A 16,010-nucleotide genomic window follows, 5' to 3' on the forward strand; every position below is an offset into this window, starting at 1 on the left:
CATGGCATCCAGTCCCATTGCTTCCTGGCAAATAGATGGGGAAACAGTGGAAACTGGCTGACTTATTTTTTGGAGTTCCAAAGTCACTGCAGATGGTGATTGCAGCCATGAAATTAAAAGATGCTTACACCTTGGAAGGAAAGTTATGATCAACCTAGATAGCATATTAAAAAGCAGAGACATTACTTTGTCAACAAAGGTCCGGCTAGTCAAGGCTATGGTTTTTCCAGTGGTCATGTATGGATGTGAGAGTTGGACTGTGAAGAAAGCTGAGCGCCGAAGAATTGATGCTCTTGAACTGTGGTGTTGGAGAAGACTCTTGAGAGTCCCTTGGACTGCAAGGAGATCCAACCACTCCATCCTAAAGGAGATCAGTCCTGGGTGTTCATTGGAAGGACTGATGCTAAAGCTGAAATTCCAATACTTTGGCCACCTGATGTGAAGAGCTGACTCATTTGAAAAGACCCTGATGCTGGGAAAGATTGAAGGCAGGAGGAGAAGGGGACAACAGAGGATGAGATGGCTGTATGGCATCATCGACTTGATGGACATGGGTTTGGGTAGACTCTGGCAGTCGGTGATGGACAGGGAGGCCTGGCATGCTGCGGTTCATGGGGTCGCAAAGAGTCGGACACGACTGAACAACTGAACTGAACTGAACTACCAGTTGCAAATGAGCAGATACCAAAACAAAGAATACAGTCAAAGAGGACAGGGAAGAGCAAGCTTGACTTGTGGTCAGAAAAGACAGACCACACTGCAGAGAATGCAAAATCTAAAGGATTATTTCTTTAGTCACACTGGTTGAGGGTTCTCATAAGAGTTAGACAGAGATCCTTGAACCCACTCTATAACGTTATGTGAATATTTATGTTTTGTTACTCTAGAATGAATTGTACTAATTCTCATTATAGAGAGCTGCCTGGGGCTTCTCAACAAGGCCCCTGGAAAGGAGTCATTCTGGTGGTATTTCCAGTGGAGACTAAAGCTGGGTGTGACCCTGAGCTGACTATTAATTTTCTGGGTCATAGGATGGCCAAAACTTAGTTGAGCAATAGTTTTCAGAAGGCTGCATTCACAGTGCTGATATTTTTCTCTTGGGGTGTTTTAGTCTTCTATTACTGCTATAGCAAATATCATAAAATAAGCAGCTTTAAAGAAACCCAGCTCATTATCTTATCATTTTATAAGTCAGAAGCCCAACATGGGTGCCGTGGGGTAAAATCAAGGTGTCAGCAGACGGTGTCCCTTTGGAAACCCTGTGCGTGTTTCCTTGCCCTCCCCAGTTTCTAGAGCCACCCACGTTGCTTACACATAGCCCCAGTCCTCCACTTTTGCATCAGCAATGGCTCCTTGCGTCCCTTTTTCCTTCCATTGCCCTGTCTCTGTCACCAGATGGATAGGTTCTCCACTTTTGAGAAGTCGCATGATTAGGTGGGGCCTATCACTTCTCATCCTGTTTTCTCCAGAATATAGTGGAGTTGAAATGTAAGACATGCTTGACTAGTGTTGAGCCAGTCTGTGTTGTCTTACCAGTCTAGAGCAAATTAGCAGTGGGGTCAACCACAGGATGCCACATCCTTCACTCCCTTGCAGATGGCACCTTGTCCTTAATGCCGTTGGGTTGTTTTTCTAGACTTAAAGTGGAGACAGACCAACATTTGAAATAACAAAACAAAGAGAAAGCACAGGCAGTGGGAGGAGAAAAAGCCCACTAGAAACACAAGCAAGAAGAGAAAATAGCATTCAAAGAGTTGATTTTAAATTGAATTATTTTAATCAAATATTCCATTCTTTCCATCCTAGGTGTAACTTAAAATACATACAGGTCTTTTTTGTTTACTAAAGGAAAAGAGAACAAAGCAGTTGATACTCTCACTGACTCCCTTGCTATTTGATAGTTATTGGGCGTGGGGTGGAAGGAGGCTCTCAGTAAACTTGAAACCGCAAAATATTTAAACTACAAGCTAAGAGCGTTTGCAAGTAAAGAGCTGTCAACCACATTTTATGTCTGGCCTGGGCTCTGGGGACACGGAGAAGGAACACATTTCTCGTAGACACCAGCAGCCTCTTTTTAGTGGTTTTCTCCAGCCGGGGATCGGCTCGGTAAGATTTCCTGGGCAATAAAAGGTTGGAGTGCAGGATTATACCCATCAACAAGCTCAAACCATCTGGCCTGTGAAAAAGTTTCTTGTTAACAACACTCAGAGATGTCGAATGAATAACAATAGCTTTTTAATGACTTCTGTATACATAGGAGGATGAGCGATGCAGGGAGCAGAGCAACAAAAAGCCCCTATTCAGAAACAGTCTTCAGCTGGTGGATGTACCTAAATGACCCAGTCTCCAGAGTCACCTCCAGAGAAGACATGCTACACGTATCAGAAAATAGAAGCACATTCATTCACACACAGCCGAAACTCAGCCCGCCTTATGGGCTCTGCCCTGTTCTTGACTTCCTTCCCAGTGACTTTCCTCAGAAACAGCTTTGGGTGGAGAGAGCATTATTAACAAAGGGTGTTGATGTCTGTAATGAACGGTAATGATGATCAATTTAAGCATTAGCCAGGCTTTGGGAGGCACTGACCTCCTGGAGGTGGGTAGAGCTAAGGCACGACTTTGAGGCTTTTGGAGAGTAAGAGGGTGATGTGGTTAAAAAAGTTTCCTCCGGGATACTGTGAGGCCCATCTGTCTCGGCCGGGAACATCCCATCAAGGGCAGCTGTATTCTTCATTGTGTTTGTTTCAACCTGGAGACACTAGTCTAGTGACTGTACTTCTGATACTAACACTCTGTGGCTTGGAAGTCTTTGCCAAAGATACTGCACTGAGTTAGCCCTCTGAGACAGTAAATCAAGAGTGTGAAGGCAGTGGGAACTGTGTGCAAGCATATCACATGACGGGAACTAGTAAACAATGAATCTATTTGTAATTCTCTTTAAAATTTAATACTAAAACAAGAGTATCTGTAGTTCTACCCCCCTCCATGTTTTTATCAATACATTGGATTTAAACACTTCATGGATATTGAATATGTCATTCTTTATTGAAAAGGAATTACTGTGCTGTTCTTAACCATTTTCAGTTTAAACTAACGTAGATGGTACTTGATGCAGTGGTCAACTTGGCAGAAAGAAAAAAGTCATCAAATTCTAAAATCCCTACAAGGAAGTATAAGTCTCTTAGGAAGTATTTCCAGCCCAAATCTTGGAAAGGCAACAATAGTCTTTATTATTAGTAGCTTACTTATGGTTCTTCTTATTGACTGATTCTTTCTGTATCTAATAACATAAGATATCCAACATTCTCCATCTGGGGAATCATTAATGGTAAATCAGGGGCTGCTGTCTAAAGCAGAAGAGTAGCTCTTATTATATCAATGAATAACTAAACAATTATGGGAATGTTTCCAAGAAATTCAGATGGTCTCCACATACACATTTCTTGCCTGTTTGTGTTTTTCTTTTTCCTTTCTTTCTTTTTTTCCCCTTTTTATCATCTCCCCTGTGGTTGATCTAAACACAGGCTTCTTCATTTTTTTTTTTTTCTTTCCGAAACTAGGTTCATCATTTCCTATGGCCCTTTAATAATGTATGAAAATTCCTTCTCAGGTCACTGATTCTTTCTTTTTTGCCCTGGATATTTCCCTACCTCCTTGAACCAAGTATTTCATCCTGATTCAATTTTTACTAGGAAGTTTCCCTTCTGAATTTTTACCAATAAATATGTCATGTTTTTAGTAATTATCTCCATTAGAAAAGACTTCAACTGGGTTCTCAGTTTTCTGAGAGCAAGTGCTCCTTAAAGTGATTTTCAGATATTCAATTGAGAAGAAAAATGGAGGAAAGGGACATGTTAAAGTGAGAATCACAAAAGGTCACAAACTGAAATGAGTCTGAGAATCAAGCATGAATTGTGAATTGAACAAGAGGCTGATGAGCAACTTTTCAAGAGTAAAGCTTGGCTGTCTGATCTACAGTTTCAACCTTATTCTGTATCCCAGCTATGCTGCCACACTGGTAGATGGCCTCTAGGCCAGATCTTCCACTTTTTCAAGAGAAACTCCCAATCACAATTTTGTGTGACATTTGTAAATTTTAAAATAATGGCAACTAGCTCAAATATTTTAAACTCTATCCAGGCCAAAAAGAGCATATCTGTGAGCCATATCTGGCCTAAAGTCTTGAAAAAAACTATTGGAATATTTTTGTTATTGGGATAGAACTATCCTAGGTGTCAGAAAAAAATGTTATGTGGATTTGCTTGTTATTCAGTGGCCTGACTCTCCCACTGTCTTTGTCTAGCCTTTGAATTTCTGTACAGTATAGGCCTCTAATGCAACTCTCCTGGTGGTTTCCCAAACCAGTTCTCCACCACTCCAAATGTCAATATTGCAATTACACAGTCATACCTGTGTGGCATTTATGACTCTTGAGTACTCTGTGATTTGAATACTCAATATAGAGTGAAAATTGCAGGCTTGGTCTAACAATAGCTTTCATGGGGTGGTATTATGAGCCTTAACATAAAATGTCTTTGCAGAAGTTTCTACTTAGAGGCATAAAGAATGCATTTCTCCCATTTTTGGTTTTCATAGCTTTCCTAACACCATAGACTATGTCTACACCTGACAATTAGATGGAATAAAAGTGAAAGAACTTATATCTTGGTTTAAAGTTCTTCATAGTGAAGGAGAGACAAGGAAGGGGAAATTTTTCATTCATTATTCAAAATCAGCCTGGGAATATCAATATGGACAGCCAGATTCCATCAAAATCATGCCTCAGACTAAATGGCTTTTCTGCAAGTGTTTCCATTTTTTACCTTTCAGACACTGCTCCTGTCTTTCCCAAACCATACCACCTCCAGTTCCCAGTTGCTCTTCTGTCACGTACATCAAAATTACTGGGAACTGCAAATGCCGCTGGCCCAGGTGCTTCATCCAGAAGGGAGTGTAGGGAACCAGCCAGACTGACAGGTTATTGATCTCCCCTCAACACTTCTCAGTCATCCTTGATCTATGACTGGCAGTGGGGGCCTCATGGCTAGGTAGTCAGTGGAGGAAAAGTATAATATAAACTTAAGAAAAACACAAATATGCTTAAAATGGCAGATTTCCCCTTATGATTTTATTCAGTTGATCACAAATGGAGGAACAACATTTTCTAGCTTTTGGAAGCTAGTGGTTATGTAAACATTATAAAGGTATGTTTTCAGTGGTCTGAATGAGTTGAGAGTTGAATATTAAGCATCATGGTTTCTGAGACACTATGAAATAATTAGTTTATATTTATTGCAATAGTAAGCTAATATGCAGCTTGAACATCACAGATTTTTATTACTTATATTCTAAGAGTAGTTGTATTTGTCAGGAGACAGAAACCATACTAGTCATTTAAACAGAATGAATTTAATATAAAGAATTGTTGACCAGGAATGAAGTTGTTACCTAGGTAACTAGCAGAGTTAAAAAAAAAAAAAAGCACTGCTATAGAAGGGAAGCAGCAGCTACCTACCATTCCTAGTGCTGAAGGACAAAGGGAAGAGGTTTGAATTATTAGGACTTAGAAATTTAGAAGAAGCGCCTTAGGGAGCCAAAAATCTTATTTCCACAGAGGAAGAACAGACTGGCTGATGGTGCTGCCTGGTGGGGGAGGGGAAATTCAGTTTGATTTGCAAATATTGGAAAAACTGTAAACTGGTTTCAGGTGCTGCTTCAGGAAAGAACTGCTTTTGCTGGGATAAAGAAGTATTGCTGGGGTAATACAGGAACAAAAGCAGACAGGAAACCTTTTAAAAAGATGCAAGTCTTCTCTCTCCTCTAACCTCACCTTTTCCCTCCAGTACTGGTATTAGTAAATCATAATGCAGAGCTGGCTGGCTAAGCAGAAATGGGGCGTGCGGTATCCCAGTGCCCGCATCACAAAGCTGGATATAGAAGAGAGAGTATGGAATACAGAGACAGTGCATTAACCGCTGGCACAACAATGATGCCTTCTCAGTCTTTCAAAAGCTCATGGGGAAAATAAGGTTCTATTCTCCTGAGGTAAATGTCATTAATTTTTTTCTAAAAAAAATAATTCTGAAAAAGTATTGTGAATCAGTTTCTTAAGAACCATTGGCTCAGTATTTACAGTTCCAAGCTTTTTCATTTCTGATTTTTAGGGGAAAGTATATACTTAATAAGTCAGTTTTGCCCTATAAACCCTTTCAACTTTTTTTCTCATCAAAAAAAAAAGATCTTGAAGTTTGAAATATCACTGTTTTAATTCATTTTGTGCCTAGCTCCATGTTAACTATTAAACTATAACTCAATTAGTATTAGGTTTTCATATGAGTTAAAGACTCTTTTAAAAAGTGACTAAAATACAAAAAAAAAAAAAAAAACCACCAAAAAACATTTATTTCTCTTATGTAAATAAAGCCCAAGGAAGTCACTCCAGAGTTTGTAAGATGGCTGTAGCATTTCCTTTTTTTTTTTTTTTTTTTTAGTTATTAGTAATTTCCGCTTTTATTTTCAAAGTGGAGCTCAGAGAGGCTAGGTAACTTGCTCAGGGTCACACAGTTCCTCAGAAAGAAGACATGTCTGACACCCTCGACACTTTACAAGTCCTTTCACATCTGTAAGAATTAGCCACTTCTCATTAAAGCAGGCCCACCCGTAGCAGGCAGACAAAATGATGGACCCTGGGACTCCTACTCCATTGAAAGCCTGCTTTTGAATAAGAGGGATAGAAAAATCCTGTTTTCACATAATTCCGAAGGAGATTAAACAACTTTTTTTTTCACTGCTGCTGCTAAGTCACTTCAGTCATGTCCAACTCTGTGCGACCCCATAGACAGCAGCCCACCAGGCTCCCCCATCCCTGGGATTCTCCAGGCAAGAACACTGGAGTGGGTTGCCATTTCCTTCTCCATGTAGCATTTTCAAGGACCAAATTCATCCATATCTCTACTCTGAAATGTTAAGTGTTACATGAATATAATCTGCCCCAAGATGGCTGCTAGAGCTCCAGCCATCAGTCATCAGAACGAAGGAAAAGAAGACGAGTAGATTGGTCCCCTACTTTTCAAGAAGAGTTTTTACAAGTGCCACACAATACTTCCACTAGCTACAAAGAAGCCTGTAGACTTTTGGCTAGGAAATCGTGTGCCAGCTAGAAAGTGGGGCTCTATTAACTTGAGGGAGCTTGGGCAGAATAACTATTAATAGGAAACTAGCTGTCTCTGCCAGACTCTGGGAGGGATATTACCTCATCAATTGTAAGCCTTAGTGTATCAGCTCTGTTTTGAAAGCAAGATTTCATCAGTAAGAAGACTAGAGTGTATATGAGGGTACTGAGCAGGGGAGGCTACTGAATGTGGTCGATGGAGGACATGGAAGACAAACTTTCTCTATTTTATAATTTTTCTCAGAGGCAGCATAAAACCCAAGTCTACCTTTCTTATTTATTCATTTTTATTCATCTGTCCGTTTAAAGGATTTGGATTCTATACTAGCGGAGAAGGGGTCATGTATCACCATATAATTCAAAGAACTAAATTATTTTTTAGAATACCACATACTTCTACTTGTGTTCTTTCCCCTCTCTTTTAGAGAAATGCCCCCTAATGCTAAGATAGTTTTTGGATTTTCATGGTTATTATATTCATCCTCATGAGTTTGTCTCGCCCTTCCCATGAAGTCCAAAGGGCATGGAAAAATGGCATCATATTGATAAAACATGATGCCTTCCAAGACATTCTTTAAATGGCCTATGTGCAAATATGGTCAAAATGAATAATTCAGGCCAATTGGAGTGAATATTTCTCCATGGATGCTTGGGGTGAAATTGGCTGGCTTTGCAAAGTGGTTCTCTTTATAAACTAGCAACGTTGCTTTATAATGTGTCTGGGTGACAGGCCAAATTCTTAAGTGATTTAAATATGTAGTTAGTATTTTCTAGCACTTTCACTTTTAGAACTTATAGGATAGAGCAACTGACCATGCTATGCCTTGTTGCATTGCCTTAGCAGAATCGTTGACAGAAATATCATAAATTTTTCTAGTAAACACCTCAGTCTCCCCAAATTTCACTTGGTCCTAGCTACCTCATTTTCCATACATTGATACCTTTAATCACAATAAGACAGTTTTCAGGAGGACATTGAAGGAGGAATGAGGATGATTAAAAAAGAAAAGATGAAGATTCAATGGAAATGTTATGATTCTTTGTCATTTTTTGCTGCAGAGAAAATGCATGAATGCCTGCATGCATAAAGATCCATCCCTAATCAAAGTAGCGACAGGGCTGCAGACTGAATGCCAATCTGACCTCTTTGGGCAGCCTTCACTTTCACTCTGCACCCACTATTGCACCCCAATTCCCCTCACCCACCATCTGTGGCTAGTAGTACAGATTTTTCTTAAAGATACTGATGAGATCAGGAAAGGGTATGTTTTGCACATCATACAGAGAATAACTTCTGCTAGAAAATTATTCACAGCAAAATAAAATGATCCCTGTTGCTTTAAGGAGAAACGCTGTCTTCAGTAACCCTGATTTCTCACCTGCTTTTTCCATCTCAAAGATTTCTCTTCTTCTGTGCCCTATTCCCCTCCTCTCTCTCACCCCTTCCTTCTTCTAAAGGGGAGCATAAAAGCGGGTGAGAGCTTAGTTACCTTCATAAACCCATGGGGCATATGAATTGTACATTAAAATAGGGATAAAAACTTAAGAAGCTCTGTCGGTGGAATTTTAGACAGAATGAATAATGGAAAGAGTCAAGGACTGGAGCCAAAGAGAGCTGGAATTGATTCCCAGTTCTGTCATTTAGAAACTGACTGTCTTGGGCAAGTTACTTGTCTTTTCTGAGTCATAGTTTATTCATTTGTAAAAATTAAAATAATAATACCTGTCTGATAATCATTTGAGAATTAACTATAATTATGTACATAAAAATTAGTACAATGGCTGATGCATAGTTAGCATTAAATAAATATTAGTTATCTTTAACATAAAAGAGATAGATGATTTATTGGGGCAAGTCATGGGGCTTTCTCAGAATTCTCATCTGTGGGGAGCAGCGTGGTGAAGAGGGAAGATTGTAAGCAAGTTTAGGCAAGTTTCACAAGTTTAGTTTATTTGATTGCAGTAATTTTTCCTATTGGTCTCCTTAAATACTTTTGCTATCTGCAACTTCTTGGTATCAAGGAAAATGGGAAACTAAAACAGGAAGTCCTAGATTAATAATAAATCAGAACCAACAAAGCAGAGTGGTTTGGGGGATTATTTTACCCATATGCTGTTTAAAATCTAATGAAATAATTTTACTGGATTCTTTGTGTTCTCTAGAGCCACTTTCTCTTTTGGATGGTGATGATCAAGTGATAAATTTTGTTTCTCCAAGCCTCGTTTTCTGTGTTGGTCATTCTGTTTGGGGCCAGCACATTCTTATGTCACATGTGTTAATATCACTGTCTTAGGATCTGTCAAAATGAAGAATAACTTCCTTTTCTGTGCCAGAGGTGATTTGATAGCCTTAATTGCAAAGATTCACACTTCTCTTGGCACCAAAATGCAGGAACTGAGTGCAGATCTCACAACTTTGTGTCCCTTGTCAACCGCAATGCCTGAACAGTGTTCTGATATAACCAGCACAGCTGGCCTTGGTGCGCTTGAACTCAAGTGCCTGCCGTGGGCTGTCGGGTCTAGCTTCAGATCAGGTGCCGCTCCCTCTGTGAATGGGAGCCAAGGCTAAAAAACCCCTAATCCAGAGTGAGGTCATCCTTCAGGAAATGAAGAAGGTCCTAAGACTTTTGAAGATAATCTTTCTTGAGCTAGGTTGTAGACCGGGATAAAACTGACTCATGCCTTTCCCCAAGGTAAAAACTCCTTTGGCTTCTGACTGTAATGAGATCTTATCAGCCCTTTCTTCTAGTTTAGGAAAATTGTTGGCCATATTTTTATTTTAAAAAAAAGATAGTTTGACAGATAGGTAGATTGATGTCTATAAGAAGATATATCTGTATAAAACAAGAACATGAATACAACATCTGTTAAAGGAACATCAACTGAAGTCTGAGCATCTTCATCCCAGGGAAGGTGTACAGATAGACCACCAGGAAGAATAGAGCCCAAGGTTGCATTCTTGGCTTGACAATTACAGCCATAATTTATTAATACTCCAGTCCCATAATAAAGAAGAGTGGATACCTGGTAGGTTACAAGAAGCTTAACTCACTCTGAAGGCTTCCTGATAATCTTCCTGTTCAAGCTTTAATTACTTCTGCTGGTTCTTAATCTTAGACTCATGGACACTCAAAAAGTCTGGCCTGTGACTATAGCTCAAGTAAAAGAGAAATCACAACTAAAAATATTTGATAAATTATTTCAATAAAATTAGTTTCACTTGTACTAGTAAGAATTTTATATTTTTCTTTTAAAATTATTATTCTGGGAAGAGGTCCATAGGCTTCAAAGAACTGACAAAGGGATCCATGGCACTAAAAAGAATCCCTAAGGTAATGGAAGGTCTTTTGTACTTGATCCGCAGTTTCATTAATCTAGTTTTCAGAAGCCTCGGTTCTCTCCTGCATGATCTCACCACCATGCCTCTTGGTTCATACCATATATGTCGAGATGTGCAATAATTGTCCATCTTCCTTTGCAGTATCGAACGTTTGATACGGTAACAGTGCTGTTCATAACAGAAATGTTTTTCATATTTATTCCAACATTTACTGAACAAATCCTATGTGTAGTTATTATGATAGCCAAAGAGGATGCTCAGTCAAAAAAATCACTGCTCTTTATCAACTTAAAATATGTGTGTGTGTGCACGTGAATGTGTGTGTGTGAATGTGTGTGTATGCAATAACTTGTTGATTTATATTTCCCCTGCAGATCTTGGAGGCATCTGAGGTTTCATGGGGACTTTCCAGCATTCCAGCCTGCTGCCCTGCAATGAAGCTCTGAGTCACAGTCTTTGGGGCTAAGGTACTGGCTATGATGTGGAACCCCAAGACAGCCAACCTGACTAACCTTCACTCTAAGCAGAAGCCCAAAATGCGTCTGGCCTGAAATCAGAGCAAGCCTTAGAGAAAGCCTTCTTTGTTAATGGAAATAGAAGAGGAGAAAAGGGTTTCCACATTGCAACAGTCTTTCCACCATTCCAAAGAGCCCACCTTTCTTATAAACCAAGCTGTTCTATTTGGTGAGTCCCATTCTAGCTTCTTGCCAGAAATAGAGCGTGACAATCAGGGTGAAAAAATAAAGACGAACCCTCGGAAAAACAGACCTGGAACTGTAATTCTCTCAAAGCAGTCCAGTAGGAGGATTATGTCTGAAAGTCAGCCCAGGCCCCCCGTGATCCCATCCCGCAGGCCCGGGTTCCGGGTATGCTATATCTGTGGCCGAGAATTTGGGTCCCAATCCCTTGGCATTCACGAACCCCAGTGCCTGGAGAAGTGGCGTGTTGAAAACAGCAAGTTGCCCAAGCACCTGAGGAGGCCAGAACCTTCCAAACCACCTCCTTTCAGCGGAAGTGGGTCCTACAGTCTTCAGGCAGCGAATGAGGCCGCCTTCCAGAGTTCCCAGGCTCAGCTGCTGCCCTGTGAGTCCTGTGGCCGCACATTCTTGCCAGACTGGCTTCTTGTTCATCAGAGAAGCTGCAAGCAGAAGGTTGAGGGGCCCAGGGCACCAAGCCTGGACAGATCTGATGATCTTGCCGGTCTCAAGAAAGCTTCCAGTGGCATCACAACCCGACCAAGGACTGTCATCTGCTACATCTGTGGGAGGGAATTTGGTACCCTGTCCCTTCCTATCCATGAGCCCAAATGCCTGGAAAAGTGGAAAGCAGAGAATGACCGACTCCCCAGGGAGTTCCGCCAGCCACTCCCACAGAAGCCTCAGCCCCTTCTCACTGGACAGCCGAACCATGCAGGGCCACGTCAAGGCCAGCTCGTGTCCTGCCCAAACTGTAGTCAGACCTTTGCCCCCGACCGCCTTCCAGTACACCAGAGAAGTTGTAAAGCTCAACCTAGTGGGCCAAAAGTTCAGGATTTGACATTAGGGAGTAGAGGTGGCCTGAAAGAGTCCACTAATCCCAAGCCTCAGAGGAACATGGCCGCACCCCCTGTGACTGATAAGGTAATTTGTGCCACATGATATGCATCGGGTAGCCTGGGGATACATTCTACCTCCAAGGGAATGAGAGAAAAATGCCCCCAGAATCAGCTGCCTCATCCCCTATGATGGTGTTCTTTCAATGCCCATTTCTGCCTCAGTGAAACCTAAGTTGACCCGCTCTTGGACTCTGGGGCTATATCTCCATTGGCACAGCAGATATAAAAACATCCTTGCCCAGTGGGTCCCTGGTTCTCTTTCATTCTGCTGCCTAAAAGAGAGATGGACTTTCTTCTCTGAATCCCTCATACCAATAATCCTTGGGAGAGATTGTTATTTGAAAATGAGTCAGTAATGCTGTGTCTACATTACAGAGATATAATTCCCATTCCAACAGCCAATATTTATTACTGGTTTATTTTAGTAATCTACCTTAGGAATTCACTTTTGGCAACACTGGGTTATGCTGAGTTTATCGTACTAAAATAGAATCTGTGTCAAAAACCCCAAATGACTTTAGCAGTAATTAAACACTGGAGCACTTGTAGAACTAAACACGCTCTAAAGTGCAGCATGTTTTCTTTTAATGCTTACATGGCTATAGTATGTGGGGAATTAACTCCCACGCAGACTGAGAGTCAACTAGGTGTGTTCATGGATCTGGGAAATACTCAGTTCCTGCTTCTGCTCTGTACCCCATGTTTGGGTCAGACACCAGGCTGTGACCCCTGATTTGGGCAGTTGTAAATAAGCATGACCCTAGGGGTCCCCAGCCTATATAGTGAAGTGTCACTGGGTCTTGACCTGAAATTTCATCATCAACCAGGATTGGGGAAGGTTGCTTATGAGGGTGGCTACCTGCAAGATAAAGTGTGGTCCATGTGCTTCATTCTGCCATGAAGCCAGGATAGTGGTTATCCTGCCACGTGTCACACTTTACAGAACATCAAATCATGAGAGATAGGAGGAGGTCAAGGTCTTTTCTCTATGACTTGCTGCTTGAAACGCCCCACCTGTAGGGGTTCTTTAAGTGAACTATTTTCAGGAAACTAAGGTAACCCAACAGAGAAGGCAATGGCACCCCACTCCAGCACTCTTGCCTGGAAAATCCCATGGACGGAGGAGCCTGGTAGGCTGCAGTCCATGGGGTCGCTAAGAGTCGGACACGACTGAGCAACTTCACTTTCACTTTTCACTTTCATGCATTGGAGAAGGAAATGGCAACCCACTCCAGTGTTCTTGCCTGGAGAATCCCAGGGACGGGGGAGCCTGGTGGGCTGCCGTCTATGGGGTCGCACAGAGTCGGACACGACTGAAGCGACTCAGCAGCAGCAGAAGCAAGGTAACCCAAGCTAATGTAAACAGTTAAACCAGACTGATTGGGGGGTGGGAAGACATCTTTTATTTTTAATCCAGTTGTTCTTCATTACTTTTTTATTTTTTTATTGCATTACTTGGGCAAAAGTCAGGTACTTTTTCCAAACTTCCATGTTTAAAATGAAATGATCTTTCACTTGCTGGCTTAGAGATTCCAAAACAATGATCCTAAAGCCGAAGAGTCAGACTAATGGGCATATTTTCCGATGAACTTGAAGAAAGAACAGCTAGTTTCTTTGCCGAATGAAAACCCAAACTCGTAAGTGTGGCATGGGCTTCAGGCTGGTCTCATAAACATGAACTGTTTTTCTCATCTTTTGGCTGTTGCTTTTCTTCCAAAACGTGTGGGGTCTGGATTCAGCGAGCAAAAGAATCCATGTCTTAGAGCCACAAATCAAGAACTCTGGTTAGTGTTCTGACATTCAGCACTGTTTCCTGATTGTATGCATTTTCTTTAAATGTTCTCATTACAGAACTTGAGATAGGGAAGAGCGTGTTCAGAATGCTCATGCTTGTTGTTGTAACACAGACAAGTGGAGCCAGCAGGCCGAGCATAGCATGTTCTCAGTCACAACTGCTAAAAGAGGCTGGCCGGGGCCTCCGGCTTCACAGGAGGACACCTCCTGACTCACTGAGTCATCTGGAGAGGAGACTGTCAGGACAGGAGGCCAGCGATGGCTGTCAGTGATTTTCACGTTTAGATCAGAGGGAGTCCGTCAAAACAAAGGCATCAAGAGGACACGACAGCTATGTCAGAGCATAGCCAACTCTGCTCCTGACCTGAAAAGGCACGTGTCAGTGAGGAACTGGCACCCACCACCGTCAGATGTGCCTTGGCCTGTTTGGGGACCACACAGGCTTTAGTGGAGGGCATGGTAAGGTCATCCAACCTAGGGTCCCTTCAGCTGCCAGATCTGGAGCAAGCTAGGGTTCATTAAAATGGAGAAAACTCCTAGGCTTCCAAGAGGAATAAGACCTCTTGAACCAACAGACTTTATTCCTTCCCTTGAAAAGACATTTGCCACTGCGTTGCGCTTTCGGCAGAAAGCCTCTCCTGGGGAACGTAGTTTTCTGTTGCAGTTGCTATTGGACTCTGTCTATTGCTGTTTTTCTTTTCCTTGTATTATGTAAGATTTAGATAGTGCAGTGAATCGTTCATTTGCATAAAGAAAACACCCTGTGCATTATTGGATTTCAGAATTTCATCTGCCTGTGGCGGCCGACTTTTGGCTGACTGTGAGACACACGCATGGTTTTTCAGTTCAGATGTTTGCTTCCTTTTTCCTTATGCCAGTTAGAACAATTTCCCGCTAGAATCCTTGATCTGAACTCATGTTAGAATCAACATTCTCGCCCAGTGTTTTCAGGGGGCTCAATCTCGTAGTGAACTCAGGTGAGAAAAACATTTTCAGAATTATGACCACAGAACTTGGAAACAGTTCATTGCAGTTGGGCAACAATGACTGTTTCACTGGCAGAGTGAGTTACCCTCTGCTCAGAGTGTTCCTCCTGCATAGACTGGCTCCGTTCTCTGATGACAAATGCTCCTGTTACCCTTCAGTCAAATCTAAACAAAGAAACAATGCCGAGATCCCTAAGACAATCCCCCCAACCCAAGTCATCAATGGGCATTCTGCACCAGCTCTGCTTTGCCGCTCACCACGGGATGGGTTTGAACTTGTCCCATTGCTTGTCATCCAAAATCTAAGACTGAATTCACTCTCTCTGATTTCACAGTGACATTGTGAAAGACCCCAAGCAGTATAAAAGAGGAATGACATCCACAAAGCAGATTTTTATTTAAAAGGGTTTGCTCTACTGTTATCTGATGTCAGAGCAGCATTGTACTCCCCCTTTTCCCTCTAGAAGAAGGAAAGCCTGAGCAAGCAATATCCAGTTTAGCAAGATTTTAAAAGTCATGTTACTTGCAGATGAAATTTGATTCATAATGTGGGAAACTAGAGATTATCAGTTTAAAGTTTAATTTGGAGCTTCATGTGATCCTTTGATTTCTATTTTAGCAAGCAGTGTCCTAAGTGATGCTGAAGTGCAAGAATGGAGGTCACTATTGACCCTTATTTTAATATGAGTGAACACATTTTAATATTTGCCTTTAATATTTGGGAAAAAGTTTGCCCTTTTCCATAAGCTGATAGTATTTCAGTCTTTGACTTAAGGCCTTTCTGGCTAACTGAAACACAGATTGACAGTTAATTAAGTATAACTACAACCCAGAATGAATGCTTTGTTTAACTATCTTTTATTCATTACATAATGCTTGGGGTTATTTTCTTAGTATTTTGATGATAACATGTGAAACACTGTTTCTAAAAATCTGATACTATGTTATAAAATAGGCATTATTTTTCTTCAGGGAGATCTGTCTTTTTCTTTTTTTTAACAAAGATTTGTCTCTCTGAATGTAGTTTTTAAGTTATACTTCATTTTCACTTTTCACTTTCATGCTGTTGGAGAAGGAAATGGCAACCCACTCCAGTATTCTTGCCTAGAGAATCCCAGGGATGGG

The 16,010-nt window shown here is 41.3% G+C and overlaps 1 protein-coding gene across 3 annotated transcripts in view; it reads left to right on the forward strand.

Annotated features, from left to right (window-relative positions):
• LOC102399131 (zinc finger protein 474) overlaps positions 1–16,010 on the forward strand; it is a 67,731-nt gene that overhangs the window by 25,936 nt on the left and 25,785 nt on the right. For 2 of the 3 annotated variants that reach the window (XM_044947799.1, XM_044947800.1), the window contains one exon: positions 10,886–12,130. In XM_044947799.1, coding sequence (XP_044803734.1) covers positions 11,099–12,130 — 1,032 coding nt within the window. In that variant the 5' untranslated portion in view covers positions 10,886–11,098. Of the gene's footprint in view, positions 1–5,726; positions 6,046–10,885; positions 12,131–16,010 lie in introns of those variants that run through there. The other variant, XM_044947801.1, reaches the window with a different exon arrangement.

This window comes from Bubalus bubalis, chromosome 9 (assembly GCF_019923935.1).
Source record: "Bubalus bubalis isolate 160015118507 breed Murrah chromosome 9, NDDB_SH_1, whole genome shotgun sequence".
Taxonomy (NCBI): Eukaryota; Metazoa; Chordata; class Mammalia; order Artiodactyla; family Bovidae; genus Bubalus; species Bubalus bubalis.